At 43.6% G+C, this 26,827-nt stretch overlaps 1 protein-coding gene across 2 annotated transcripts in view; it reads right to left on the reverse strand.

Annotated features, from left to right (window-relative positions):
- Nucleotides 1-4,675: 4,675 nt before the first annotated feature.
- Nucleotides 4,676-26,827, reverse strand: part of ZCCHC8 (zinc finger CCHC-type containing 8) — a 33,988-nt gene continuing 11,836 nt past the window's right edge. The window contains exons 4-14 of one of the 2 annotated variants that reach the window (XM_073021188.1): nt 26,333-26,438; nt 24,647-24,724; nt 18,253-18,356; nt 18,072-18,137; nt 17,428-17,488; nt 16,840-16,982; nt 16,103-16,245; nt 14,777-14,898; nt 12,167-12,253; nt 11,802-11,919; nt 4,676-7,361 (exon numbers count right to left, since the gene is read on the reverse strand). In XM_073021188.1, the coding sequence (XP_072877289.1) occupies nt 6,583-7,361; nt 11,802-11,919; nt 12,167-12,253; nt 14,777-14,898; nt 16,103-16,245; nt 16,840-16,982; nt 17,428-17,488; nt 18,072-18,137; nt 18,253-18,356; nt 24,647-24,724; nt 26,333-26,438 (1,807 nt within the window). In that variant the 3' untranslated portion in view covers nt 4,676-6,582. The remainder of the gene's footprint in view (nt 7,362-11,801; nt 11,920-12,166; nt 12,254-14,776; nt 14,899-16,102; nt 16,246-16,839; nt 16,983-17,427; nt 17,489-18,071; nt 18,138-18,252; nt 18,357-24,646; nt 24,725-26,332; nt 26,439-26,827) is intronic. The other variant, XM_073021189.1, reaches the window with a different exon arrangement.

A 26,827-nucleotide genomic window follows, 5' to 3' on the forward strand; every position in this document is an offset into this window, starting at 1 on the left:
GCACTGAAGCCTGGGCAACAGAGTAAGACCCTTTCTCTAAAAAAAAAAAAGAGTTGGAAGGAACCTTAGTGAACACTGAGTTCAAACTCTTACCCTGAGCATGAATCTACTTAGACCTCAACCAGTCACTAAAAGGTAATAAACAAGTAGGCTATTTTAACCTTTGAATCCAGTCACTCAACAAAACTTTTTTTTTTCTTGGGAGACAGGGTCTGTCTCTGACCCAGGCTGAAGTGCAATGGCATGATCACAGCTCACTGCGGCCTCGACCATCCTCCTATCTCAGCCTTCCGAGCAGCTGGGACCACGGGTGTGTGCCACCACACCAAGCTAATTTTGTTTATTTTTTGTAGAGACAGGTCTCGAATCTTGCTATGTTGCCAAGACTGGTCTCAAACTACTGGCGTCAACCTATCCTCTTGCCTTGGCCTCCCAAAGCATTGGGATTCCAGGCGTGAGCCACCTCATCCAGCCCTGCTGCAAGGTTCTTAACTCAGGGCCCATGGACCTTCTGGATAGAATCCAGGGAAATTTAACATTTCCTTCAATTACGGCTGTAGGCAAACATTCTATTCCTACCACTTGCCTGCTATGCCTGTCCTAATCCTTGACTCTCTAAAGTCACGAACCCTGTTAGATTTCTTTTTTTTTTTTTTTTTTTGATACAGAGTCTCGCTCTGTCGCCCAGGCTGGAGTGCAGTGGCTGGATCTCAGCTCACTGCAAGCTCTGCCTCCCGGGTTCACGCCATTCTCCTGCCTCAGCCTCCCGAGTAGCTGGGACTACAGGCGCCCGCCACCTCGCCCGGCTAGTTTTTTTTTTTTTTTGTATTTTTTAGTAGAGACGGGGTTTCACCGTGTTAGCCAGGATGGTCTCGATCTCCTGACCTCGTGATCCACCCGTCTCGACCTCCCAAAGTGCTGGGATTACAGGCTTGAGCCACCGCGCCCGGCCTAACCCTGTTAGATTTCAACTAACCTCATATAGTAGGTGTTCAATAGTCCTCTTTTTTTTTTTTTTTTTTTTTTTGAGACGGAGTCTTGCTCTGTCGCCCAGGCTGGGGTGCAGTGGCCGGATCTCAGCTCACTGCAAGCTCCACCTCCCGGGTTCACGCCATTCTCCTGCCTCAGCCTCCCGAGTAGCTGGGCCTACAGGCGCCCGCCACCTCGCCCGGCTAGTTTTTTTTTTTTTTTGTATTTTTTTTTAGTAGAGATGGGGTTTCACCGTGTTAGCCAGGATGGTCTCGATCTCCTGACCTCGTGATCCACCCATCTTGGCCTCCCAAAGTGCTGGGATTACAGGCTTGAGCCACCGCGCCCGGCCCCACATTTCTTTTCTTTTCTTTTTCCTTCCTTCCTTCCTTCCTTCCTTCCTTCCTTCCTTCCTTCCTTCCTTCCTTCCTTCCTTCCTTCCTTCCTCCCTCCCTCCCTCCCTCCCTCCCTTTCTTCCTTTTTTTTTTTTGAGATGGAGTCTTGCTCTGTTGCTCAGGCTGGAGTGCAGTGGCGTGATCTCAGCTCACTGCAACTTGCACCTCTCAGGTTCAAACAATTCTCCTGCCTCAGCCTCTGGAGTAGCTGGGATTACTCCTTTTCAAATTAAAAAAAAAAAAAAAAAAAAAATTAAGGGGTAAATAAAGCCAGGCATGGTGGCTCACACCTGTAATCCCAGCACTTTGGAGGCCAAGGTGAGTAGATCACCTGAGGTCAGGAGTTTGAGACCAGCCTGGCAAACACGGTGAAACCCTCTCTACTGAAAATACAAAAATTAGCTGGGTGTGGTGGTGGGTGCCTGTAATCCCGGCTACTCAGGAGGCTGAGGCAGGAGAATCGCTTGAACCTGGGAGGTGGATCACATCACTGCACTCCAGCTTGGGTGACAGAGTGAGACTCCGTCTTGGGGAAAAGAAAAGCGAGAGTAAATATATTTTATTTTGTTTTTGGTCTTGTAAGAAATGACAGGTCGGCCACAGATGTTCATGGTTGTAATCCCAGAACTTTGGGAAGAAAATATTATTAAAATAAAAATTATTTTTACTTTTGTAGAGGCGGGGCTTCACCATGTTGCCCAGGCTGTCCTGTACTCCTGAGCTCAAGCAATCCTCCTGCTCCTGTGAACCACTGTGCCTGGCTTATGCTGAACATTTTTAAAAGTAAACCTTTGAGTATTGAGGAAATGTGTGCATAGGATGCAGTCCCAGATTATAAATCAGCTTGACGCTGGGCACGGTGGCTCACGCCTGTAATCCCAACACTGGGAGGGTGAGGCAGGCAGATCACTTGAGGTCAGTTCTAAACCAGCCTGGCCAACGTGGTGAAACCTCGTGTCTGCTAAAAATACACAAATTAGCCAGGTGTGGTGGCGGGTGCCTGTAATCCCAGCTATTCGGGAGGCTGAGGCAGAATTGCTTGAATCAGGGAGACGGAGGTTGCAGTGAACCAAGATTGCGCCATTGCACTCTAGCCTGGGTGACAGAGTGAGACTCCGTCTCAAAAGAAAAAAAAAAGAATTCAGGGCAAGTCCATGAAGTGAAAGCCAGTTTATTAGGAAAAAATGGCTATTCCTTAGGCAGAGCAGCCCCAAGGCTGCTGGTTGCCCATTTTTATGGTTATTTCTTGATGATATACCAAACAAGAGGTGGATTATTCTTGCCTCCCCATTTTAGACCATATAGGGTAACTTCCTAATGTCGCCACGGCGTTTGTAAACTGTCATGGTACTGATGGGAGTGTAGCAGTGAGGACAACCAGAGGTCACTCTCGTGGCCATCCTGGTTTTTGGTGGATTTTAGCTGGCTACTTTAAACTGTTTTATCAGCAAGGTCTTTATGACGTGTATCTTGTGCTGACCTCCTATCTCATCCTGTGACTTAGAATGCCTAACCATCTAGGAATGCAGCCCAGTAGATCTCAGCCTCATTTTACCCAGCCTCTATACAAGATGGAGTCGCTCTGGTTTAAACGCCTCGGACACAAGCAACTTGGGTACTAAAAGCTGTTACAACGCCCTTGCTGGTTTTGCCTGCTAATGATAATCTACAGAATTCTAAAGATTTACCTAGAGAGAAAAAAAGTAAAAAAAAAAACACAATTCAAGACAGAAGAGCAAAATGACTCCAGCTGAGAAACTTGAAGAATAAAATCAACCAGGAGGATGCTTCATGTGAGTAGAAAGTGGACAGTATTTTCACCATGTAAGGAAATGCGATCTTTTGAAAAAAGAACGAGGTCATTTTGTATTTTAATAAGGGCAGTTCCTTCTTTCCACTTACCTGCTTCTAGGAGACAACAGCAAAGAGCTGGCCTTGTTTTAGCAACCTGCATTGCAGTTTACATTCCCTTTAATCCAAGGCAAAGATTAAAGAGATCCCCACCCCTGCTCCAAGTCAATCTTGAAGGGCAAGTGTCTGGTTCTTACCTCATCTACCCACACCTGGAACCTGTTATGGTATGGACAAGTTGAAACAGTAACTTGTTCCTCCACCCAACAGTCTCGCAATACTCCAAAAGAGCAAACAATACTTTTTTATTATTTTAATTAATTTATTTTTTGAGATGGAGTTTTGCTCTAGCTGCCCAGGCTGGAGTGTAATGGCACAATCTTGGCTCACTGCAACCTCTGCATCCCGGGTTCAAATGATTCTCCTCCCTCAGCCTTCTGAGTAGCTGGGATTACAGGCATGCGCTACCATGCCTGGCTAATTTTGTATTTTTTTTTTTTTTAGTAGAGACGGGGTTTCTCCCTGTTGGTCAGGCTGGTCTTGAACTCCCGACCTCAGGTGATCTGCCCGCCTCAGCTTCCCAAAGTGCTGGGATTACAGGTGTGAGCCACCGCGCCTGGCCAATGATATCTTTTTAAAATGGGGCACCTGCAGGCCGGGTGCACTGGCTCAAGCCTGTAATCCCAGCACTTTGGGAGGCCAAGGTGGGCGGATCACGAGGTCAAGGGTTCAAGACCAGCCTGACCAACATGGAGAAATCCCGTCTCTACTAAAAATACAAAATTAGCAGGGCGTGGTGGCACATGCCTGTAATCCCAGCTACTCAGGAGGCTGAGGCAGGAGAATCGCTTGAACCCGGGAGGCGGAGGTTGTGGTGAGCCAAGATCGGGCCATTGTACTCCAGCCTGGGCAACAAGAGCAAAACTCCCTCTCAAAAACAAAAAAAACAGAAAAAAAAGAATCAGTGCTTTTATAGAGCTTTTGACAAGGAGGCAGTACAGCAGTTAAGAGCACAGATATGGGGGTCAGAGAGATCTGGATTTAGATTTACTAGGTTGTGTATCAGCTGTGTGTTTTAGTTATGTGTGTATTTAGCTGTATTTCCTCTAAACAATGAGGTTAACAATGCCTATCCAATGTGGTGATTGTGAAAATGGGATAATGCACAAAAATACCTTAACATGATGTCTGGTAGATGGCAAAGAGGTAACTATTAAGATACCTCTGGTATTCACAGGTGACTCTACTAATGCAATACTTCTTAAAGGGACATTTAAACAACTACTGCTGTGATGTAAGGAATAGTCAAATCTTTAGTTGAACACTCGCCTCTCAAGAACCACTTCTGGAATGTCGACAAGTTCCTTTAACCTCTCTCTGCCTCCCTTTCCTTACTTCCAAGTGGTGATAATGATTTGCTTGACAGAAATGCTGAGCGAAATCAGGTTAAAAACACTATGTAAACAACTGTAAAGGATTGCTTTATTTTGAACTTAAGCTCAGAGGGAAAGAAACCAAAAGTATTTTAAATTTTATTCTATTTCTAGCACATTCTGTGAGGGCTTTAAAAAGAAATTTCTCTCTTTATAATTTTCCTTTCCTTTATTCTTTACAGAACAGTAAATCTGATTACTCAAGTTCTCAAAAATGAAAACTATATCTGGAATGTTTCTGTTTTGCTCCCCCTGTTGGCCTGAAAGCAGGATAACACTGCCTGAGACTAACAATTCAAGACAATCTAAATATTTATTTTCATGGACTTGACTAACATAAAGACGTAATGGCATTCCACAGAAAGACCTAAACCACAGTTTCAGCTCTATCTTATATATATATATCTGACAATTAAAAGCAATATTTATGTCTAATTATTAATTTTTAACCATTAGGGTTCAAATCTAGAAAATTATACAAAGGCTAGCTGCATGCCATTCATTTTTCAAAATAATTACTTTTCAAAAATTCTGCTGTTCCTATATTTAAGGCTGAAATCCACTGAAAGCACCCAAACTTGCAACTCCTATCATTATTTTTGTTTTGCTACCACTAATTTTTACAATTTTTTTTTTTTTTCTTTTTGAGACGGAGTTTTGTTCTTGTTGCCCAGGCTGGAGTGCAGTGGCATGATCTCGGCTCACCGCAACCTCTGCCTCCCAGGTTTAAGTGATTCTCCTGCCTCAGCCTCCCAAGTAGCCGGGATTACAGGTATGTACCACCACACCTGGCTAATTTTTGTATTTTTAGTAGAGATGGGGTTTTGCCATGTTGGCGAGGCTAGTCTTGAACTCCAGACCTCAGGTGATCCTTCCATCTTGGCCTCCCAAAGTGCTAGGATTACAGGCATGAGCCACCACGCCTGGCCAACAATTTACTTTTACACTTAAAAGTTATATACACTGGCCAGGTGAGGTGGCTTACGCCTGTAATCCCAGCACTTTGGGAGGCTGAGGCAGGCAGATCGCCTGAGGTCAGGAGTTCAAGACTAGCCTGACACGACGTGGAGAAACCTCGTCTCTACTAAAAATACAAAGTTAGTTGGGTATGGTGGCACACGCCTGTAATCCCAGCTACTCGGGAGACTGAGGCAGGAGAATTGCTTAAACCCGGGAGGCAGAGGTTGTGGTGAGCCGAGATCATTCCACTGCACTCCAGCCTGGGCAACAAGAGTGAAACTCCGCCTCAAAAAATCAAAAAACAAAACAAAACAAAAGTTATATACACTGTTTTACCTGTGAATCACTTTTTTGTATTCAAAGTCTTAGATTATGTATATGAAAACTAATTTATTAAACCTCTGTACACAAAGATGAACATACCTGTACAGCAACCATATATGAAGAATGAAGTTACAAAAAAGTAAAAGTACTACTAAAATTGACGCATGTAAATCACTTATAAAAATACCCCAAACGGGATAAAGCTGCTCATCCCTGATTTTTCTCATTTGGTTGTAGGAGTTGAAACATGAATTTAAAATGGTAGAATTTTTTCTTTTAAAAAGTGATATATTAAACTTATATACAGGATAATTAGCAAAATGTAGAAAGGGAAAACAATGTACAAAAGACAGATAAAAACCATCACTCTTGACGGACAGTCACAATCCAAAAATAGTATAAACCTTAACAAACTCTCTCTAAACCAGGTCATCTTCACATCTCCCCCCAAGTTTTGTCAGTGAGAATAAAATATAGTGAACTAGTGAGCTCAGTCTTTCTTTAAAATAGGCTTGACTTTGGAACACGAACCTTGGATAGATTTTAAAAAATGGGAGGTACAAACAGGAAAACCATTCTATCTCTCCACTTAATTAGTACTAATTAACGGAACAAAGTTATTAAATAGCTCTCAGTGCTAAGTCAAGCCGTTATTCAGAGGCCTTTTTGTTTTTCTGCTGGTTTCGGGGTGAGTTCTTTAACAAGCTTCTTATCCTGAGGTACATTCCAGTAGATTCTGCCATATTCTCAAATTCAAATGGCGTGATTCCAGTTGCAAATTTGCTCATGTCAGGTATAGGGCTATGAATTTTAGTGGCCGTTGAAGGACTGGTGTCTGCAGGAAAGAGCTTCCGGCTGTCCCCATTGCTAACGTCACAGTCTGGTACAACACTGCCATTATCAAGGGGGGCACCTTCAGGGTTTACTGGAACCAACTCTGCCTTTTCCTTCTGACAAAGTGATGTCACCTCAGCATCTGGACTGGAGGCATGTCCAGCTTCTGACTTCTTTGTAAAAATTTCTGGTACCTCAGGCTCATCCAGCATCTGCTTTTCAGATGTTTTTCCCTCTGGGACAGGGAGGTCCAGCTCATTTGGACAAGGTGATGAGGCAACGGAATTCCCAGTTAAAGGTGTGTCCACAGGAATGTCAGAGTCGCTGTTTACACTCTCAGCCTGCTCGAGAGCTGCCCAGATCCGCCTCTGCTGTTCTTCAAGTTCTTCTAGAGTCAGTGCGTCCTCATCCACAGCTCCAGATGCTGTTCTGGTCTGGGGTGAGTCACTGGGAGTCAGCGGCGGGGTGCCCTTGGGGAGAGGAGGGGTGAAGACGGGCGGAGGAGTTCCCCGGGGGAGTGGAGGAGTGTCAGGAGGTAATGGTGGTTGAAACTGAAAAGTTTCGCTGCTCAGAGAACCATGTGGTACCTCCACATCTGAAGTAAGAAAGTTAAGAGATACTTTAGAACTTGTAATAACATCTGGTTTTACTAAAATTTGTTATTTGAACTCAGGTGTATCCAGATATTCAATGGCCAAAAATAACTGGCTTAAGAGGCGGGACATTCTGGATTCTCAGGTGCCATGACCATTACCTGGTGTCCTCAGTCCACCTGAAAAGATCTGCAGGGAGACCTGTCAGGTTCTTCTGGTGCTAGAGGATATCCCTCGGGAGATCCATTTCTGTGCTGTGTGCATCGTTTTAGATTGAGGAAATATGAGCAATTGCATGGAGACTTCAGAATTTCAAGGTAGTGCGCTCTACCCAAAAATTCGTGGCAGAATGCAGTAGGAAATTTGACTGGAGGTGCAGGCTGGCTACTGAGTGGGTGGAAAGCTAATGGGGAGGAAGTGAGGGGCAAGCCAAGAGTACACCTTGGGTTATTTCCTAGCTTTTTCTTTTTTTTTTTTTTTGAGACAGAGTCTTGCTCTGTCTCCCAGGCTGGAGTGCAGTGGCACAATCTCAGCTCACTGCATCCCCCGCCTCCCGGTCAAGTGATTCTCCTGCCTCAGCCTCCGGAGTAGCTGGGATTACAGTTGTGTGCCACTACGCCTGGCAAATTTTTGTATTTTTAGTAGAGATGAGGTTTCAACATGTTGGCCAGGCTGGTCTCGAACTCCTGACCTCAGGTGATCCACCTGCCTTGGCCTCCCAAAGTGCTGGGATTATAGGCGTGAGCCACTGCGCCCAGCCTAATTCCCCAATTCTTCTTTTTTTTTTGAGGCGGAGTCTTGCTCTGTTGCCCAGGCTGGAGTGCAGTGGCGTGAGGTCAGCTGGCTGCAACCTCTGCCTCCTGGGTTCAAGCAGTTCTCCTGCCTCATCCTCTCAAGTAGCTGGGATTACACTGCACGCCAACATGTTTGGCTAATTTTTTGTATTTTTAGTAGAGATGGGGTTTCACCATGTGGGCCAGGCTGATTTCGAACTCCTCACCTCAAGTGATCCGCCTACCTCGGCCTCCCAAAGTGCTGAGATTACAGGCGTGAGCCACTCACTGTGCCTGGCCCCCAATTCTTATCTCTAATCTAGACTGCTCGCCTGAACTGCAGGTTCACCTATCTTAACTGCCCACTGACTATCATCACCTATACGTTCTACAGACACAACCTGTTCAAAACAAATGATCTTTTCCTAAAATGAGGACTATTCTCCCATCTGCTATTCTCACTAATGGCACCACCAGTGGATCTGCTTGTCATTTGAGAGTACTCTCTTTCCTTCCATCCATCCCTCAGGTCTTTGGCTCTTTGGGGTGCATGCTCTCCTGGTGGCTGTCATAGCCACTACCTTGCTTCAGGCCCATTACCATTTGCCAGGAACATCAGAATCACCCCTACCTCTGGATTCATCTTCCTGGTGTCTGTCCTCCAAACCGCTGCCAGACTCATCACAAGTCTGGCCCTATAACCCTTCCCATCTCCACTGGAAACCCTTTAGTGCCTGCCCAGACCCCACACGATGAAGTCCAATCTTCCTCCATGGCCCTCTAGGATACAGTTTCCCTACTTCCATCATATCACCTCCTACTGCCTGGCTCAAACTCCAGCTGTCACCCTGCTGCTGGCCTGATGTGCTGTGAAGTTTCACTGTCCTGCATCTGTACTTCCCACTGTCTCAAATGCCCTCCTCCTCATTTCCTTGGCAAATCTCTGCATTCTTCCCTCAACAAGCAGTTCAGAGTTACCCTATGACTTCATTCAGCACAGATGCTGTTTTTCCTCTGTGCCACCATTACAGTCTGGAACCTGCTCTGTGGCAGCAATATGTAATACTATTGTTCTGTAGGTATCACTGTGGGCCACCACATTTATATGAGAATGATGTTTACACATCTGCAATCCCGAGGTGACAGAGAGTGGTAACTAGGGCAGCAATACTGTCTTATTAAGCTTTCTGTCCTCAGGGTCTAGTAGGGGGTCTGAACTTTATAGACAATAAGATTTGTGAGGAGAATAACATACTCTCACTTAGAAGTCAACTCATGGCCCAGCATGGTGGCTCATGCCAGTAACATTGGGAGGCTGAGGCAGGCAGGTTGCTTAAACTCAGGAGTTCAAGACCAGCCTGGGCAACAAAGTAAGACCTCGGTCTCTACAAAACAGACAAAAATTAGCTGGGCTTGGTGGCGCAGGCCTATGGTTCCAGCTACATGGGAGGCTGAGGTGGGAGGACTGCTTGATCCCAGGAGTCTGAGGCTCCAGTGAGCCATGATCGTACCACTGCACTCCAGCCTGGGCAACCAAGCCAGACCCTGTCTCAAAAAAAAAAAAAAAAGAGGAAAGAGCCCCTAGCACAAAGTTGAAAATGCCTACACAGAAGTGTGTGGCCCTGGTGACAGGGGTGCCACCACCACAAATCCCCAAACTTCAAAAAATGACAACCATGGGCCAGTGCTGTGGCTCACACCTATAATCCCAGCACCTTGGGAGGTGGAGGCGGGCAGTTCACCTGAGGTCAGGAGTTCGAGACCAGCCTGGCCAACATGGAGAAACCCCATCTCTACTAAAAATATAAAATTAGCCAGGCGTGGTGGTGGGCACCTGTAATCCTAGGTACTTGGGAGGCTGAGGCAGGATAATTGCTTGAACCCAGGAGGCGGAGGTTGCAGTGAGCCAAGATCGCGCCACTGTACTCCAGCCTGGGCGACAGCAAAACTCTGTCTCGAAAAAAAAAAAACTGAAACAAACAAACAAACAAAACTTAGGGGAAATAATTTGAGCGCTTTGATTTTGAACTTTGAAGTTACTTTGTGCAAAAGAATTTGATGTGAGGATTTAATCCCTTTGAACTTTAAGGGAATTTAATTCATGATCCTTTTTTTTTTTTTTTTTTTAAAAGGAAGGAAGACAGGGCTTCACAATCAAATTTGGGACAACTTACATGTTCACATCACATCTTTTTTTTTTTTAATTTTGAAATGGAGTATTGCTCTGTTCCCCAGGCTGGAGTGCAGTGGTGCAATCTTGGCTCACTGCAACCTCTGCCTCCTGGGTTCAAGTGATTCTCCTGCCTCAGCCTCCCAAGTAGCTGGGATTACAGGCAGGTGCCACCATGCCCAGTTAATTTTTGTATTTTTAGTAGAGACAGGGTTTCACTATGTTGGTCAGGCTGGTCTTGAACTCCTGACCTCAGGTGATCTACCCGCCTCGGCCTCCCAAAGTGCTGAGATTACAGGCGTGAGCCACTGCGCCCGGCCAGCAAAACCCCATTTCTACTAAAAATACAAAAATTAGCCGGGAGTGGTGGTGCATGTCTGTAGTCTAGCTACTTGGGAGGCTGAGACAGGAGAATCACTTGAACCCGGGAGGCAGAGCTTGCAGTAGGCCGAGATTGTGCCACTGAACTCCAGCCAGGGTAACCAGGCAAGACTCTGCCTCAAAAAAAAAAAAAAAGCTAGGGAAGTCTCAGACAGCAAGCCCTTTGTCCTACTTTATGTTCTGGGAAGGCACATTTTCCTGATGGCCTCTCTTTCTTGGGTAGAGGAGTGATCTACTGGATTAATACTATTGGAAAGAATAACTGGGAAAGCTTGGCCCAGCTTCGCTCTTCTTCCTCTTGGGAGCAAGCTGCCAGAAGGGTACACACTTTCCAGTGCCTGTCTCAGAACACTGGCCGGATCAAAGGCGCCAGTCTGGATGCAGCACTGTTGAGACTGGGTGGGTCTGCTAATCCAGGAATGGGCCACTGTGGCTCACACCTATAATCCCAGCACATAGGGAAGCAAAGGCAGGACCACTGCTTGAGCACGGGAGTTTGAGACCTGCCTGGACAATACAGTGAGACCCCATTCTACACAAAAAGGAAAAAAAAAAAAAGGAACTCCTCTAATTCAGGAATGCAGCCAGCTGGCCCATCTAGCTCTCACACCAAGCTCTGGCTTCCAATTCAGCTTTTATCACGGACAGCAGTGATGCTCTGATCTCCAAGAATAAAATAAAGATTTACTCTTTAGACAGTGCTCACAAAGGAGCTTCCCCTTTCTTACAGAATTCAGGAGCACACAAATGTGTCATAGCTTCTTAATGAAATCAAAGCTACAGGCCGGGCGCGGTGGCTTACACCTGTAATCCCAGCACTTTGGGAGGCCAAGGCGGGTGGATAACGAGGTCAGGAGATCAAGACCATCCTAGCTAACATGGTGAAACCCCGTCTCTACTAAAAATTAGCCTGGCGTGGTGGTGGGCACCTATAGTCCCAGCTACTACAGAGGCTGAGGCAGGAGAATGGCATGAACACAGGAGGCGGAGGTTGCAGTGAGCCAAGATTGCGCCACTGCACTCCAGCCTTCGTGAAAGAGCGAGACTCTGTCTCAAAAAAAAAAAAAAAAAAAAAAAGGGGAAAAAAAGAGAAATCAGAGCCATAAGATGAAACCTACCCGAATCGAGCTCCATGTCGGCCAGGGATCCTGCTGAGTTGCTTTCCTTCTTCTGCTTCTTTGGACTACCTGGGCTAGAGTGAGATGAAGACCTCTTGCTGCCAGACTTCACACCTGGCTAAAGGAGCAACCAAACCAAACACAAGTTAGGTGGGGTAGACAATGAATTAAACTCCATCCCTTCACTTAAAATGATGTAGAAAAGCAATCTGTAGATAAGTCTAGGTAACTGGTGAATTTCGCCACTGTTTTCCTTTTGGTTTGTCAAGATAACAAAGCAAGAAAAGGCTGTAATATGCTAAGAAATTACAAAATCTCACAGACACAACAACATTTTATAGAGTACACCCTTAAAATCTATTTACCGTTTGGAAGTTAGAAGTAAGGTAATTGGCAAACACATCCTTCTGCTGACATGCCTGCATTGGTATGGAACCAAAGATCCTCCATTCCTAATAATGAAAAGAGAAGAAAAAAAAAAAAATCATGTATTTGGAAAATGTCATGTTTTGAGATTTTGCTCAAAGGAGGTACAGCAGAGATCTCAAATTACATTTTTCCTTCTTATGTTACTTTTCCTTTATTGGGAATTAAGGAAAATAATGATGTGCTGAAGGAAAACTAAACCTGCCTGCAACATAATTAAGACCATGAATACTAAAAGACTACCTGACACAATCACTTGGTCAAAAAAGGTTCTACATACCGCAAGCAAGCAGAAAATGTAGGCAGGAGTGACTGCTATGGGGCCTCCCAGGCTCCAGTCTCTCTCCCATCAAGCACTGGCGCTGTTAACAGGGCCGTTCATAGTCCACTTCTCCTAACACACTTACTCATGAGTTTTCTATCTTCTGCTCTTTCTCTTTCCAAATACAGCACTCATCTTTAAAGATTCCATACCGCTTATTTCTCTCTCCTCTCCAATCGCACATTCAACAGTGGTTCTCAGTAAGAATCCCATGGGACTCTTGTGAAACATAGAGCTTCCAGGGTTTGAATCAGTTAAGTCTAAAGATGGGACTCAAGAATGTACATTTCTAACGAGTATTCCCAGGGGACTGTGAAGTAGACTGGAAGCTGCACTGGCTTCCAGAAGCACTGATGGTTTGTATCGTGCACTTCTGCCCGTAATGAATTACACAGTCTTGTGTGATTGACAACTTTCTATCTGCTCACTACACTCTTAACTTCAAGTCTTTGGCTGTTTCCCTACTGTCCAGTTCCTAAGAACACACTTTTTATTTTTATGTTTTTTTGAGATGGAGTTTCGCTTTCATCACTCAGACTAAAGTGCAATGGCGTGATCTCAGCTCACTGCAACCTCCACCTCCTGGGTTCAAGCGATTCTTCTGCCTCAGCCTCCTGAGTAGCTGGGATTACAGGCGCCTGCCACCACGCCCGGCTAATTTTTATACTTTTAGTAGAGATGGGATTTTGCCGTATTGGCCAGGCTGGTCTCCAACTCCTGAGCTCAAGTGATCCACCTGCCTTGGCCTCCCAAAGTGCTGGGATTACAGGCATGGGCCACTGCGCCTGGCCAATAATACACTTTTTAAACAAAACAGTACAATAGTTCATTGTTGAATCTTGAGACCTAAGATGGAAGCTGGAAAATAGTTAAGTGTGGAAAAACCATTCATATACAAAATGAGAAATTTTACTTTGAGGGGAAAAAAGGCAAGAATAAACAGGAAAAAGAGTTATAGTATATTTAGATTTATTATAGATAGAAACTTATTTCCTAGGTTAGTTCTGTAAAATATATAATACTGTCTCAGAACAATCCATATTGTTAAAAACTTTTAAAATGTTAGAGTAGTTTTAGATTTAGAGACTCTAACCAATCTATTTTGGCTCCCTTTTTGAGGGCACAAAATCAGAGAAAACTGCTGTTGATGAATGTAAGACTTCAATTAAGATTCTAGCAAGATTCAGCCGGGCGCGGTGGCTCAAGCCTGTAATCCCAGCACTTTGGGAGGCCGAGATGGGCGGATCACAAGGTCAGGAGATCGAGACCATCCTGGCTAACACGGTGAAACCCCGTCTCTACTAAAAATACAAAAAATTAGCCGGGCGAGGTGGCGGGCGCCTGTAGTCCCAGCTACTCGGGAGGCTGAGGCAAGAGAATGGCGTAAACCCGGGAGGCGGAGCTTGCAGTGAGCTGACATTCGGCCACTGCACTCCAGCCCGGGTGACAGAGCAAGACTCCGTCTCAAAAAAAAAAAAAAAAAAAAAAAAAGATTCTAGCAAGATTCTATAAAGGAAATTAAAAATGTAAACAAGTGGCCGGGTGCGGTAGCTCACGACTGTAATCCCAGCACTTTGGGAGGCCGAGGTGGGCAGATCATGAGGTCAAGAGATCGAGACCATCCTGGTTAACATGGTGAAACCCCATCTCTACTAAAAATACAAAAAATTAGCCGGACGTGGTGGCGGGCGCCTGTAATCCCAGCTACTCGGGAGGCTGAGGCAGAAGACTGGCGTGAACCCGGGAGACGGAGGTTGCAGTGAGCTGAGATCGCGCCACTGCACCCCAGCCTGGGCGATAGAGCGAGACGCAATCTCAAAAAAAAAAGTAAACAAGTAACGCATTTATCCCTTTAAATAGTAACTACTATATAAGTTTGTATGTATATATGAATTAAGTAATTATTTTTTGAGTCAGGGTCTCGTGTGATCTCACCTCACTGTAACCTCTGCAATCCTCCCACCCCAGCCTCTCTAATAGCCAGGACTACAGGCATGTGCCGCCACCCTTGGCTAGTTTTAAAATTTTTTGTAGGGACAAAGTCTTGCTATGTTGCCCAGGCTGGGCTTGAACTCTGAGGCTCAAGCAATCATCTTGCCTCGGACTCGCAAAGTGTTGGGATTACAGGTATGAGCCACCATGCCTAGCCAACAAGTTAATATTCTGACCAATCTTTAACATAATAATATCACATCACATGATAATTAAAAAAAATAAATATACTTACATCTGGAATTCCTCTGGGAGTAGATATATTAAAACCAGGATAGTTGACCAATTTTGAGAGATCATAAGTGACACTTTTATTCTGCTGTATTTCTCCAATTTCTGTTTCCCCATCAGTGCTATCTATTACAGACCATAAAAAGTGTTAATATTGCTAAATGTCAATATATATCCCTCCCCAGACCAAAAGTACACCTGGAAAGTGCTTATACTCATGGCAACAGAATTAGTTTTGAAATGGCTTTCAATTTTAATTATAATTTTTCTTAACCATTAGGACAGAATTTTTTTTTTTTTTTGAGAAAGGGTCTTGCTTTGTCTCCCAGACTGGAGTGTAGTGGCACTATGTTGGCTCACTATAGCTTCTGCCTCTCAGGCTCAAGTGATCCTCCCACCTCAGCCTCCCGAATAGCTGGTTCTACACGCACGCACAACCACACCAGGGTAGGCTGTGTATTTTTAGTACAGACAGGGTTTCACCATGTTGCCCAGGCTGGTCTCAAACTCCTGAGCTCAGGCGATCTACCCACTGCCTCAGCCTCCCAAGTAGCTGGGATTACAGGCGCCCGCCACCACGCTTGGCTAATTTTTGTATTTTTAGTAGAGACCGGGTTTCACCATCTTGGCCAGGCTCGTCTTGAACTCCTGACCTCAAGTGATCCATCCACCTCGGCCTTCTAAAATCCTGGGACTACGGCCATGAGTCACTGTGCCCAGCCGAAACCTGCTTTTTAAAAACTCAATATTGCACAAAGATTTTGCCATGTCAGCTCATACAGATTTATTCCCACTCTTCATATGTTGCAGGGAGTCCACAGCTCAGAACTACCAATTTATTTAACCATTTTTCTTTAGGGCCTTAATGTTGTCTTAGATTTTTCACTATCATATTCAATGATACAAAAAGATTCTTGTATACATACAGTTTATTTTGCATATGTGTATCTTTCTAGAGTAGGTATCTAGGAGAGAAGTTCTAGACTATTAGAGGTTTTCTGTATTTCACATTTTACAGGTCTCCTGGCATTGAGGATCTATGTCTGTTATTATTACTGAGAAAGGTAAGCGCTTATGAGGACTGGCTGGAGAGTGATACTCTGGCCTAGACAGTACCTGAGCAAGCCCAGAAAACCATCAGATAATCTATGAACTCACTGAAATTTTAGTTCCTTCCTTGTAAAATTTACCAAGGAAACATCATCATGATATTTTTTAGTTACCACACATTAAAGAAGTCAGCCATTCCTATCACATTTTGTTGATTCTTTAATAAAAAAAAAAAAAAAGGAAACACTTAAGGTGACTTCTCTAACTTAAGATACTATACCTTTTCCATCATACAGTGCAAGCCCTGAATTCTCCAATTCAGCCTCTTTGAGCCACCCTGGTGGGTACCCTAGCTGACGCATCCGATAGATAAAAGGTGGAAGACTCTTGTCTGTCACACCTAGTGCATCTTGAAGTTCCTCACTAAGTAAAAATAAAGGAGGAAGAAAAATAATGAATTCTTGTTTGCATGAAAACACATACATAATATTCTGGGTTTTTTTGTTTTTTTTTTTTGAGACAGTCTCGCTCTGTCGCCCAGGCTGGAGTGCAGTGGCCGGATCTCAGCTCACTGCAAGCTCCGCCTCCCGGGTTTACGCCATTCTCCTGCCTCAGCCTCCCGAGTAGTTGGCACTACAGGCGCCTGCCACCTCACCCGGCGAGTTTTTTGTATTTTTTAGTAGAGACGGGGTTTCACTGTGTTAGCCAGGATGGTCTCGATCTTCTGACCTCGTGATCTGCCCATCTTGGCCTCCCAAAGTGCTGGGATTACAGGCTTGAGCCACCGCGCCCGGCCAATATTCTGGTATTTTAAAACATTTCTTGCTTATATTACATACCATGATGTCTAACAAATATAATTAAAATTTCAAGAAGTGTTTCTAAATGAATTAATGTATATTACCTAGGGCTTTGGCAGAGTACACTTATATCCTGATAATTACCCCGAAGAGACAGAGAACATTCGAAATGCTAGGGAAATAAAAATGACCTTCTATGGTAAAATGCCATTAATACCTAATAACTCCTGGCTTGAATCTTCCAAATCTTTCTTCTACTTCTTCTGCATGGTATCGCTGCTGGAAATTCTGATTGTTTGCTTCCCCACAGGCATCCATATACTCTTTTCTCTTTTCACTTATTCGAGCAGCATTCCGAGGCTACATCATGACACATTTGAAAAGAATGGTTTCATGCAACTCAGAAATATTTCAGAAACTAAATACTTTTTTTAGATCAAGTAAACAGATTATTTTAGTTTTAATGTATGACGAACAAGTGTAAAAGAGTGAATATTTTAGAAAAATAAGTAAGGAAAGGAGCAGTCTATTTATTACCTCAGTATTATAAATTAAATCAAGTTTTTAGGATAAACTCTACAATTTAACTGTTTATTCATATCAAATACAGAGAGTACTATTTTAAATTATTTACTAAAAAAATTTAATGTCTTAAAATATAAACACAAATTTGAAAAGATTTCGAATTAAAGGACTACAGGAAAGTAACAAAGAAAGTTCCTTCATGTCACACAATACCATAAATGTGTTGAAAACATTAGAAAGCTCTTGTTCAAAGACTTTTCTTAACATGAGAAAAATTTACCATTGGGCAATCTTTCATTTGGTGTTCTTCAGAACCACAATTGAAACAGTGAGGCTTTGGCCTATTTGGTCAAAAGACAAAGATTTTTATAATGTAAATAAAAATAGAAAAGCAAATCAATAAAATTCTATATGACAGCAAAGTGTATCAGAGAGATAAGAAAGCAAGTTCATCACAGATCACTAATATCTGCAACAAGAAGTACACTTTAATCTCTTGTATTTAGTGATTTAAATAGTACTATGCAGAGTCTTTTAACCAAGAACCCTTCTGTTCCTGACTGATCTGTTACCTCTTTTGAGTTTTTTCAGTGGTTAACAACAGAAGAATCGAGGTGAACAGATGATCATATTTCCATTAGGTAACATGGAAAGAAGGCAGATGGTTATAAGACTGCAATCAAATTGACAGCAACAATTACACTTTTCCACCCGCCCAGGCACATTAGGTGAGAACCAATGAATTCCAAGAAACAGATGATCCATTTAAACGTTTAATATATATGTATGGAATAAAATTCTAGCTCAATCTGTAATTAACCTTAGAGTAAACCAGCAGTAAAGAACATTAACTTTTCAAGCCAAAAGTTTATGATTTCCGTTAAAAAAGTAAATAAGTAAAACAAAACAACTCCCCACACAAACCTTTTTGCCTTTACTTGTATTTCTTGCCCTTCTAGAGAAACAATGTGGCTGAAGACTTGATGGTACCTTTAGTGAATTTTATTAAGGAATAGTTATCATGGTCTGCAAAATTTGGAAATTGTTTTAAAGGTGAACTTAGTGGTAAGATGCATAAAAGATCTTCATTCACTATGTAGGATACTTGGGTATTTCCCATCCTTCGGAAAGCTGAGGGTTTTCATTTAGAAGCGGTTGCCCCAATTTATCAAGGCAAAAATTAGTAAAATACAGGACACTTCCTACAACCTGCAGAAAACAAGTCAAAAAATATTGCTATTTAAGCAGGAAAAAAAGACATTAAATAATGTAAGACTATGATTAACTGTTTTAACAATTTATTTTGGATGGAATTATTAAAAATAATAACTTCCTAGTTATTAAGGAGCCAGACTTTGATGTGTAAGTAGAAACTACATCGTCAGTTCCCTCTCTCTCCTAGATCACTGTTTTTCCTCTGTATTGGATCATGACTATCTCTCTCCAGAATTCAAACAAAAAATGAAAACCTTGACTCTCACGTTTCCTTCCGGTGCCCCATTTCATTGCTTCTCTTTGCAAGACATGCAGACCCTTTAGTTATTGTTTCCATTTCCTTTCTTCCCATTCACTCTTTTCTTGTCCCTCCAATTCTTTTTGAAAATTCCATACAGACAAGTTGGAAAAGTGGTACAATGAACACCCAATGTATCCTTCACCTAGACTGAACAATTATTAGTAGTTTAACATTTTTGTCTGCCTCTCTCTTTACACATACACCGAACACACACACATACACTTTTTTGTTTGTTTTGAGATAGGGTCTCTGTCGCCCACGCTGGAGTACAGTGGTGCAATCTTGGCTTACTGCAACCTCTGCCTGCCAGGCTCAAATGATCCTCCCACCTCAGCCTCCCGAGAAGCTGGGACCACAAGCACAGTCAGCTATTTTTTTGCCCAGCTATTTTTTTGTATTTTTAGTAGAGGCAGAGTCTTGCCATGTTGCCCAGGCTGCTCTCGAACTCCTGAGCTTAAGTGATCCACCCGACTCAGCCTCCCAAAGTGTTAGGATTATAGCCGTGAGCCACTGCACCTGGCCTCACATATACTTTATAATTTTTTTTTTTTTTGAGGCAGGGTCTTGCTCTGTTGTCCAGGCTGGAATGCAGTGGCATGATCTTGGCTCATTGTAACCTCAAAGTCCTGTGCTAAAATGATCCTCCTGCCTCAGTCTCCCGAGTAGTTGTGCCACTACACACAGCTAATTTTTTTTTTGTTTTAGAGATGGGGTCTTGCTATGTTGCCCAGGCTGGTCTTAAACTCCTGGCCTCTAGCAATCCTCCCGCCTCAGCCTCCCAAAGTGCTGGGATTACAGGTGCTGAGCCACTGTGCCTGGCCTCCATTTTTTAAATGACACTGCCCTCTCTCTTGAACATTTCCAGTAATGCTTCTATACCTATCACTGGGCTGAGTTCCTAACACTGGAGCTTCCCAATGACCTCCATACAGCCAAATTCAATAGCTAGTTCTCACTCTTCATCTTTCTTAACCTATCTGCAACAATTGACACGATTTTTCCTTCCTCCTAAAAACATCTTCCTCTCTTGTCTTCTAGGACATGCTTCTCCATTCTCTTCTTTCCTTGCTGACTGAGCCTCAGTCTTCTGTGCTAGACTCTTCTCATCCCTCTATCTCCCATGTATTAGAGTGCCCTAGGTCTCAGTCCTCCTCTCCACTTTCACTACCCAGGTGGTTCATCCTAACCCATGGTATGAAGTATAATATATATGCTTACTACCTTTAAAAGTCAAGTTATTATTATTATTATTTTTTGAGACAGAATTTTGCTCTTGTTGCCCAGGCTGGAGTGCCATGGCGCAATCTCAGCTCACTGCAACCTCTGGCTGAACCTCCTTGGTTCAAGCGATTCTCCTGCCTCAGCCTCCCAAGTAGCTGGGATCACAGGCATGCACCATCAGACCCAGCTAATTTTGTATTTTTAGTAGAGATGGGGTTTCTTCATGTTGGTCAGGCTGGTCTCAAACTCCTGACTTCGTGATCCACCCGCCTCGGCCTCCCAAAGTGCTGGGATTACAGGCAGAAGCCACTGTGCCTGGCCTAAGATATTATTTTTTAATTATTATTTTTTCACTGGGAGCATAGATTCAAGTTGCCCTGAATATATGTTCTCCTTTAAGTTCAAGTTCTGATCTGTCCTAACCTTTGATTTTATATATGGAAGTGTCAACTTGACAGCTCTCAAGGGGTGTGTGAGTGGCATCTCTAACTCACCTGCTTAAAACTGCACTGGATTACTAGCCCTGTCCAAAACTGCTCCTCCTCTAGTCTTCCCCATCAGAGAAAATACAACGACATTCTTCCAGGTTCTCTCTTTTTTTTTTTTTTTTGGGACGGAGTCTCGCTCTGTCGCCCAGGCTGGAGTGCAGTGGCCGGATCTCAGCTCACTGCAGCTCCGCCTCCCGGGTTTACGCCATTCTCCGGCCTCAGCCTCCCGAGTAGCTAGGACTACAGGCGCCCACCACCTCGCCCGGCTAGTTTTTTGTAGTTTTAGTAGAGACGGGGTTTCACTGTGTTCGCCAGGATGGTCTCAATCTCCTGACCTTGTGATCCACCCGTCTCGGCCTCCCAAAGTGCTGGGATTACAGGCTTGAGCCACCGCGCCTGGCATCTTCCAGGTTCTCAGGACAAAAACCTGAGTCACTATGACAACTCTCTTGCTCTCATATTCTGCATCCAATTCATCAACACATTTGATCAGCTCTACTTCCCCAGTACATCCACGTTCTAACCACTTCTCAGTAGCACCATTCTCACCCCAGTCTCAGTACCAATTTCTCTCACCTGAGTTGAATACAATAACTTCCTAACTGGTTTTCAGCTTCCACAGGTAACCAGACACAGACTATTTTCCACACAGAACCCAGCTCTTTTAAAAACTCAATTCATGGCCGGGTGCGGTGGCTCACGCCTGTAATCCCAGCACTTTGGGAGGCCGAGGTGGGTGGATCACGAAGTCAGGAGTTTGAGACCAGCCTGACCAACAGGGTGAGACCCCGTCTCTATTAAAAATACAAAAATCAGCCAGGTGTGGTGGTGCGAGCCTGTAATCCCAGCTACTCAGGAGGCTGAGGCAGGAGAATCGCTTGAATTCGGGAGGCGGAGGTTGCAGTGAGCAGAGATTGTGCCACGGCACTCCAGCCTGGGCGACAGAGCGAGACTCTGTCTCAAAATAAAAAAAAAAAAGTCAATTCATATCATGTCACATTTCTACTTAAAACCCTCCATCGCTTCTCATCTTACAGTAAAATCTAAAGTCCTCATTACAGCCTATTGGACAACCTACAGAATCAGACCATGTGCTCCAGACTCCAAGGGCCTGGTTTTTTTTTTTTTTTTTTTGAGAGAGTCTCGCTTTGTTGCCCAGGCTGGAGTGCAGTGGCATGATCTCGGCTCACCGCAACCTCCGTCTCCCGGGTTCAAGTGATTCTCCGGCCTCAGTCCCCCAAGTAGCTGGGATTATAGGCTTCAGTCACCATACCCAGCTAATTTATGTATTTTTAGAAGAGATGAGGTTTTGCCATGTTGGCCAGGCTGGTCTCGAACTCCTGACCTCAGGTGATCCGCCTGCCTTGGCCTCCCAAAGTGCTGGGATTACAGATGTGAGCCACTGTGCCAGGCCACGGGCCTGATTTTAAGCCCTGCCCTGGCTTTGCCACTCACTAACCCACTGGCGAGTTACTTAGCTTTCCATCTCTGTTTCCTCATCTGTACAACTGAAGCCTAAGAGCACCTTCACGAGTGATACCTGCAGTAAGCTTAGAACTTACATGCCAGGTAGTGCTCCTGCCTTGGGCTTTCTATTATGCTTCCTACGGCCTGGAGTGCCCCATGCAAACCACAGCCTCCACTCACTTCCTCAATTCATCCAAGGTTCAGCTCCAAGAGGCTGTCAGTCACTATGCAAACCACCTACTCCACAGCTACTCTCTGCTTTCCCTGCTTCATTTTTCTTCAGAGCGCTACCTTCCCCGACTAGAATGTAATTTGATGAGAGCCAGGACTTTGCCCTTCTTTTCACTGCTGTCTCCCTGGAACCCAGAAGGATCCCTGGGACAAAGTGGCATTCACTAAATATTTTCGTAGTTGTTAAAGGTTTAAATTAATAAATAAAGAAAATTCCCAGTTTCTAGGCAAGTGCCACTTCCTATTTTTTTTTTTTTTTTTTGAGACGGAGTCTTGCTCTGTCGCCCAGGCTGGAGTGCAGTGGCGCGATCTTGGCTCACTGCAAGCTCCGCCTCCCTGGTTCACACCATTCTCCTGCCTCAGCCTCCCAAGTAGCTGGGACTACAGGGGCCCGCCACGATGCCAGGCTGATTTTTTGTATTTTTAGTGGAGATGGGGTTTCACTGTGTTAGCCAGGATGTTCTTGATCTCCTGACCTCGTGATCCGCCCGCCTCGGCCTCCCAAAGTGCTGGGATTACAGGCATGAGCCACCGCGCCTGGCCGCAAGTGCCACTTTCAATCCCAGAACCTCGGGGTCAGAAGGATAATGAAACACTACCTCATTCAAATTCAGAAATTTTTCTTTAAAGTGCCCTGATAACATCTCAGTCCCTATTTGACTCCAGTAATACTGAATTCACTTTTATAAATGAGAAGTGCCATTTCACTTGTTTTTTTTCTGTTTTCTTTTGAATGCCAGGTCATATCATTTTTCACATCTCTGATAGAAATTTGAACTTTCTAAGCGCTGAGGTGAAATGTACCTTCTTGTAGTCAATTCAATCACTGGTCTTAATTCTGCCACTTGGCACTTTAAAGGGTGATTTAAAGTAACTTTTACTCTTTTACAAACAACAGCCTTTATCCTATTTGTAGAGATGGGACATCCTTTGTAAATTTTCCTTTCAATAAAGTTTGTGGGCTCTTTGTCATCCCAGTAGGCCTGTATCTCTTTCTTTTATATACAGATATATATCTATAGATACATATATATATATATATATATATATCTATATATATATATTTTGTTTGTTTTCTGAGACAAGGTCTTGCTCTGTCACCTAGACTGGAGTGCAGTGGCACAATCATGGCTTACTGCAGCCTTGACCTCAAGCAATCCTCCCACTTGAGCCTCCTGAGTGGCTGGGACTACAGGTCCATGCCACCACACCTGGTTAATTTTTTTTTTTTTGAGACTGAGTCTCACTCTGTCATCCAGGCTGGAGTGCAGCAGCGAATCTTGGCTCACTGCAGCTTCAGTCTCTTGGGTTCAAAGCAATTTTCATGACTCAGCCTCCCGAATAGCTGGGACTACAGGTGTGTGCCACCACATCTGGCTAATTTTTGTATTTTCAGTAGAGACAAGGTTTCTCTATGACAGCCAGGCTGGTCTCGAACTCCTGACCTCAAGTGATCCATCGGCCTCAGCCTCCCAAAGTCCTGGGATTACAGGTGTGAGCCACTTCCCCAGCCACACTTGGGTAACTTCTTAAGAATTTTTTGTAGAGATGAGTTCTGGCTATGTTGCCCAGGCTGGTCTGGAACTCCTGGACTCAAGTAATCCTCCCACCTTGGCCTCCCAGAACACTGGGGATTACAGGTGTGAGCCACTGCACCCAGCCTAAAATTGTGGTATACTAATATGGGATCATACTACATAAACATGAAAAACAGTTTTCCTTCAATATTATATAATCCACTGTTACATTATCTTTTTAAATACTATATGCTGCGCTGGGCATGGTGGCTCACGTCTGTAATCCCAACACTTTGGTAGGCCAAGGTGGGCGGATCACAAGGTCAGGAGTTTGAGACTAGCCTGACTAACATGGTGAAACCCAGTCCCTACTAAAAATACAAAAATTAGCTGGGCGCCTGTAATCCCAGCTACTCGAGAGGCTGAGGCAGGAGAATTGCTTGAACCCGGGAGGCAGAGGTTGCAGTGAGCTGAGATTGTGCCATTGCACTCCAGCCTGGGCGACAGGGTGAGACTCTGTCTCAAAAAAAAAAAAAAAAAAAAAAAAAAAAAATTATAAGCTGCAAAATCATACTACTACATTGTATTAACACTAATGAATTTTGCATAGGTATTGAAAGGCTGGCTGTAGCCTAAATGTAGGTCATCCCTGTTAACTTCTATTTTTCACCCACCATTTGAGACTGTCAATACTTTAAATTCCAAATTTGCCATCTGTTATATTAGCTATCTATCCCTCTCAGCTTTACCCATGTATAAGTTCAACAAGCATGCTTTCTATATCTTCATCCAAGTTCTTGAATAAACAAAGTAGTTGGTCAATACAAAAACAAAGTTCTCCAAAGTATGTTTACTGTGCCCCAGGTCACAACACAATCATTATTAAAAGCAAACTGTAATATTTAGAGGCTAAAGTCCAAACTGCTATTTACCACAAAAAGATGCTGTTATCAAGTGAAGACATATGACTATACTACTTTATCTTTTAAACACCACCCAATTGACATAGGATAGGAAACACCTACTGGCAGAATTCAAAACTGAAATGTCCAAACTTACACTGAAAGCTTCCTTGCTGTTCTTAATGGCACAGGACTCGTCCACTTTGTGGTCCTCCTCTAGCACAATACTGGATGGCTAATACAAAGAAAAACACACATTACAATGGGTAACCAGTTTTTTTTTTTTTTTTTTTTTGAGACGGAGTCTCGCTCTGTCGCCCAGGCTGGAGTGCAGTGGCCGGATCTCAGCTCACTGCAAGCTCCGCCTCCCGGGTTCCGGTCATTCTCCTGCCTCAGCCTCCCGAGTAGCTGGGACTACAGGCGCCCGCCACCTCGCCCGGCTAGTTTTTTGTATTTTTTAGTAGAGACGGGGTTTCACCGTGTTAGCCAGGATGGTCTCGATCTCCTGACCTCGTGATCTGCCCGCCTCGGCCTCCCAAAGTGCTGGGATTACAGGCTTGAGCCACCGCGCCCGGCCGTAACCAGTTTTTAACAAGTTTAAATGGAAGTTAGTAAGTTTAGAGATTAAGCTAAGAATGTTTATGAACGACATTTCATGTGGGAGAATGGAAGATGTAAAAGGAGAGCTTCTTCTGAAGCATTAGCATGCACTATGACTCTTTTTTTACCAATATTAATTATGCCACTTTCAACACTTAAACTGGCAAGGCAGATAACCAGAAAGATTAAAAATACATAAGTTTTTTTTTTTTTTTTTTTTTTTTGAGACGGAGTCTCGCTCTGTCGCCCAGGCTGGAGTGCAGTGGCCGGATCTCAGCTCACTGCAAGCTCCGCCTCCCGGGTTTACGCCATTCTCCTGCCTCAGCCTCCCGAGTAGCTGGGACTACAGGCGCCCGCCACCTCGCCTGGCTAGTTTTTTGTATTTTTTAGTAGAGACAGGGTTTCACCGGGTTAGCCAGGATGGTCTCGATCTCCTGACCTCGTGATCCGCCCGTCTCGGCCTCCCAAAGTGCTGGGATTACAGGCTTGAGCCACCGCGCCCGGCCAAAAAAATACATAGTTTTACATTACTGGTCAATACTGATAATATAACCCTCACAGATCTCAAGCCACTACAAAAGTTTCCTTGAATCAAAAATAATATTCAGTATGGTTTTTATTGTTAAATGTATTTTGTTTGCTGAATCTTTAAAAATTGTATAGAATACATAAAAACCAAAGGCGATAAAAAACACAATCAATCAGAACACTCTGTTCTCCAAAGCCTGAGGATAAACAGCTAAAATTCCTTATTTGAAAAATTCTATTTACCTTAATTTTTAATTAAAAAAAAAGACTCAGATATCATAACTCTCCTTTTTTTTTTAAACATAAATGCATGATCTAATATTCACATTGTAAAACTTCTTAGATTTCTTTGGGCACACAATTGATTTTCTAAAAACAAGTAGTGGAAAAAAGGACAGCCCACAAGCTGGTTGGTTTTAGATAAAAGGAATCCATCTTTTGTAAACCCCAGAAACTTAGATTTTTTTCTGGCCTAAAATTAATTTTCTGCCCAAAACCACACGTCCAAGTTAGGCAATGGAAAAAGTCTGAGACACAATCTAATAGAACGCCGTGTGGCTAAACCAGTCAGGCTTCAGAAAAGCAAGCCAGTGGAAGGAGAGGTGGTGAATGGTGTTAATCATTTTGGTTTTGATTCAGGAGCATCCTTGTGGCCCAATAATTCGTAGTGAAACGCATAACCAACTAATCTTAAAGTCTCTTAAATTTGAAATACCTGGGGCAAAAGATTAAAGGCAGTCTTTTCCACATCATTTTTCTGCTGTTCCTCAAATCTTTTTACTAAATTTGATACAAATTCCTCTATTTCTTGATGATATTGCCTGTGTAAGAGGACAAAATGGTCAGAACCCAGACAGAGTAAAACATTCAATAGACTGAAGTCTTACACATTACTATAAGATGTCAAATGTGAATGTTGTTGTTTTTCAGAAGTTTAACAAATCATCGACTTTCTGTAATACTCAGGAACATATTCCTTAAGATAAATTACATATTGTTACCAAGTTAATAAAATAATTATGATAAAGTAACAGTGATTGGCATAACTGCCAATCAGCTGTGCAAAGAATACATGGATTTGATTTATAAATTCTGTGTACTTAATTTTTAAATAGATACTACAAGTAAATGGTTCAAAATCCAAGAGAAGTAAAAGGGTTACATAATGAAAAGCTCCCTTCCTACCCTGTCTCCTGGCCATCTATTTCTA

This window comes from Chlorocebus sabaeus, chromosome 11 (genome assembly GCF_047675955.1).
Source record: "Chlorocebus sabaeus isolate Y175 chromosome 11, mChlSab1.0.hap1, whole genome shotgun sequence".
Classification (NCBI taxonomy): domain Eukaryota; kingdom Metazoa; phylum Chordata; class Mammalia; order Primates; family Cercopithecidae; genus Chlorocebus; species Chlorocebus sabaeus.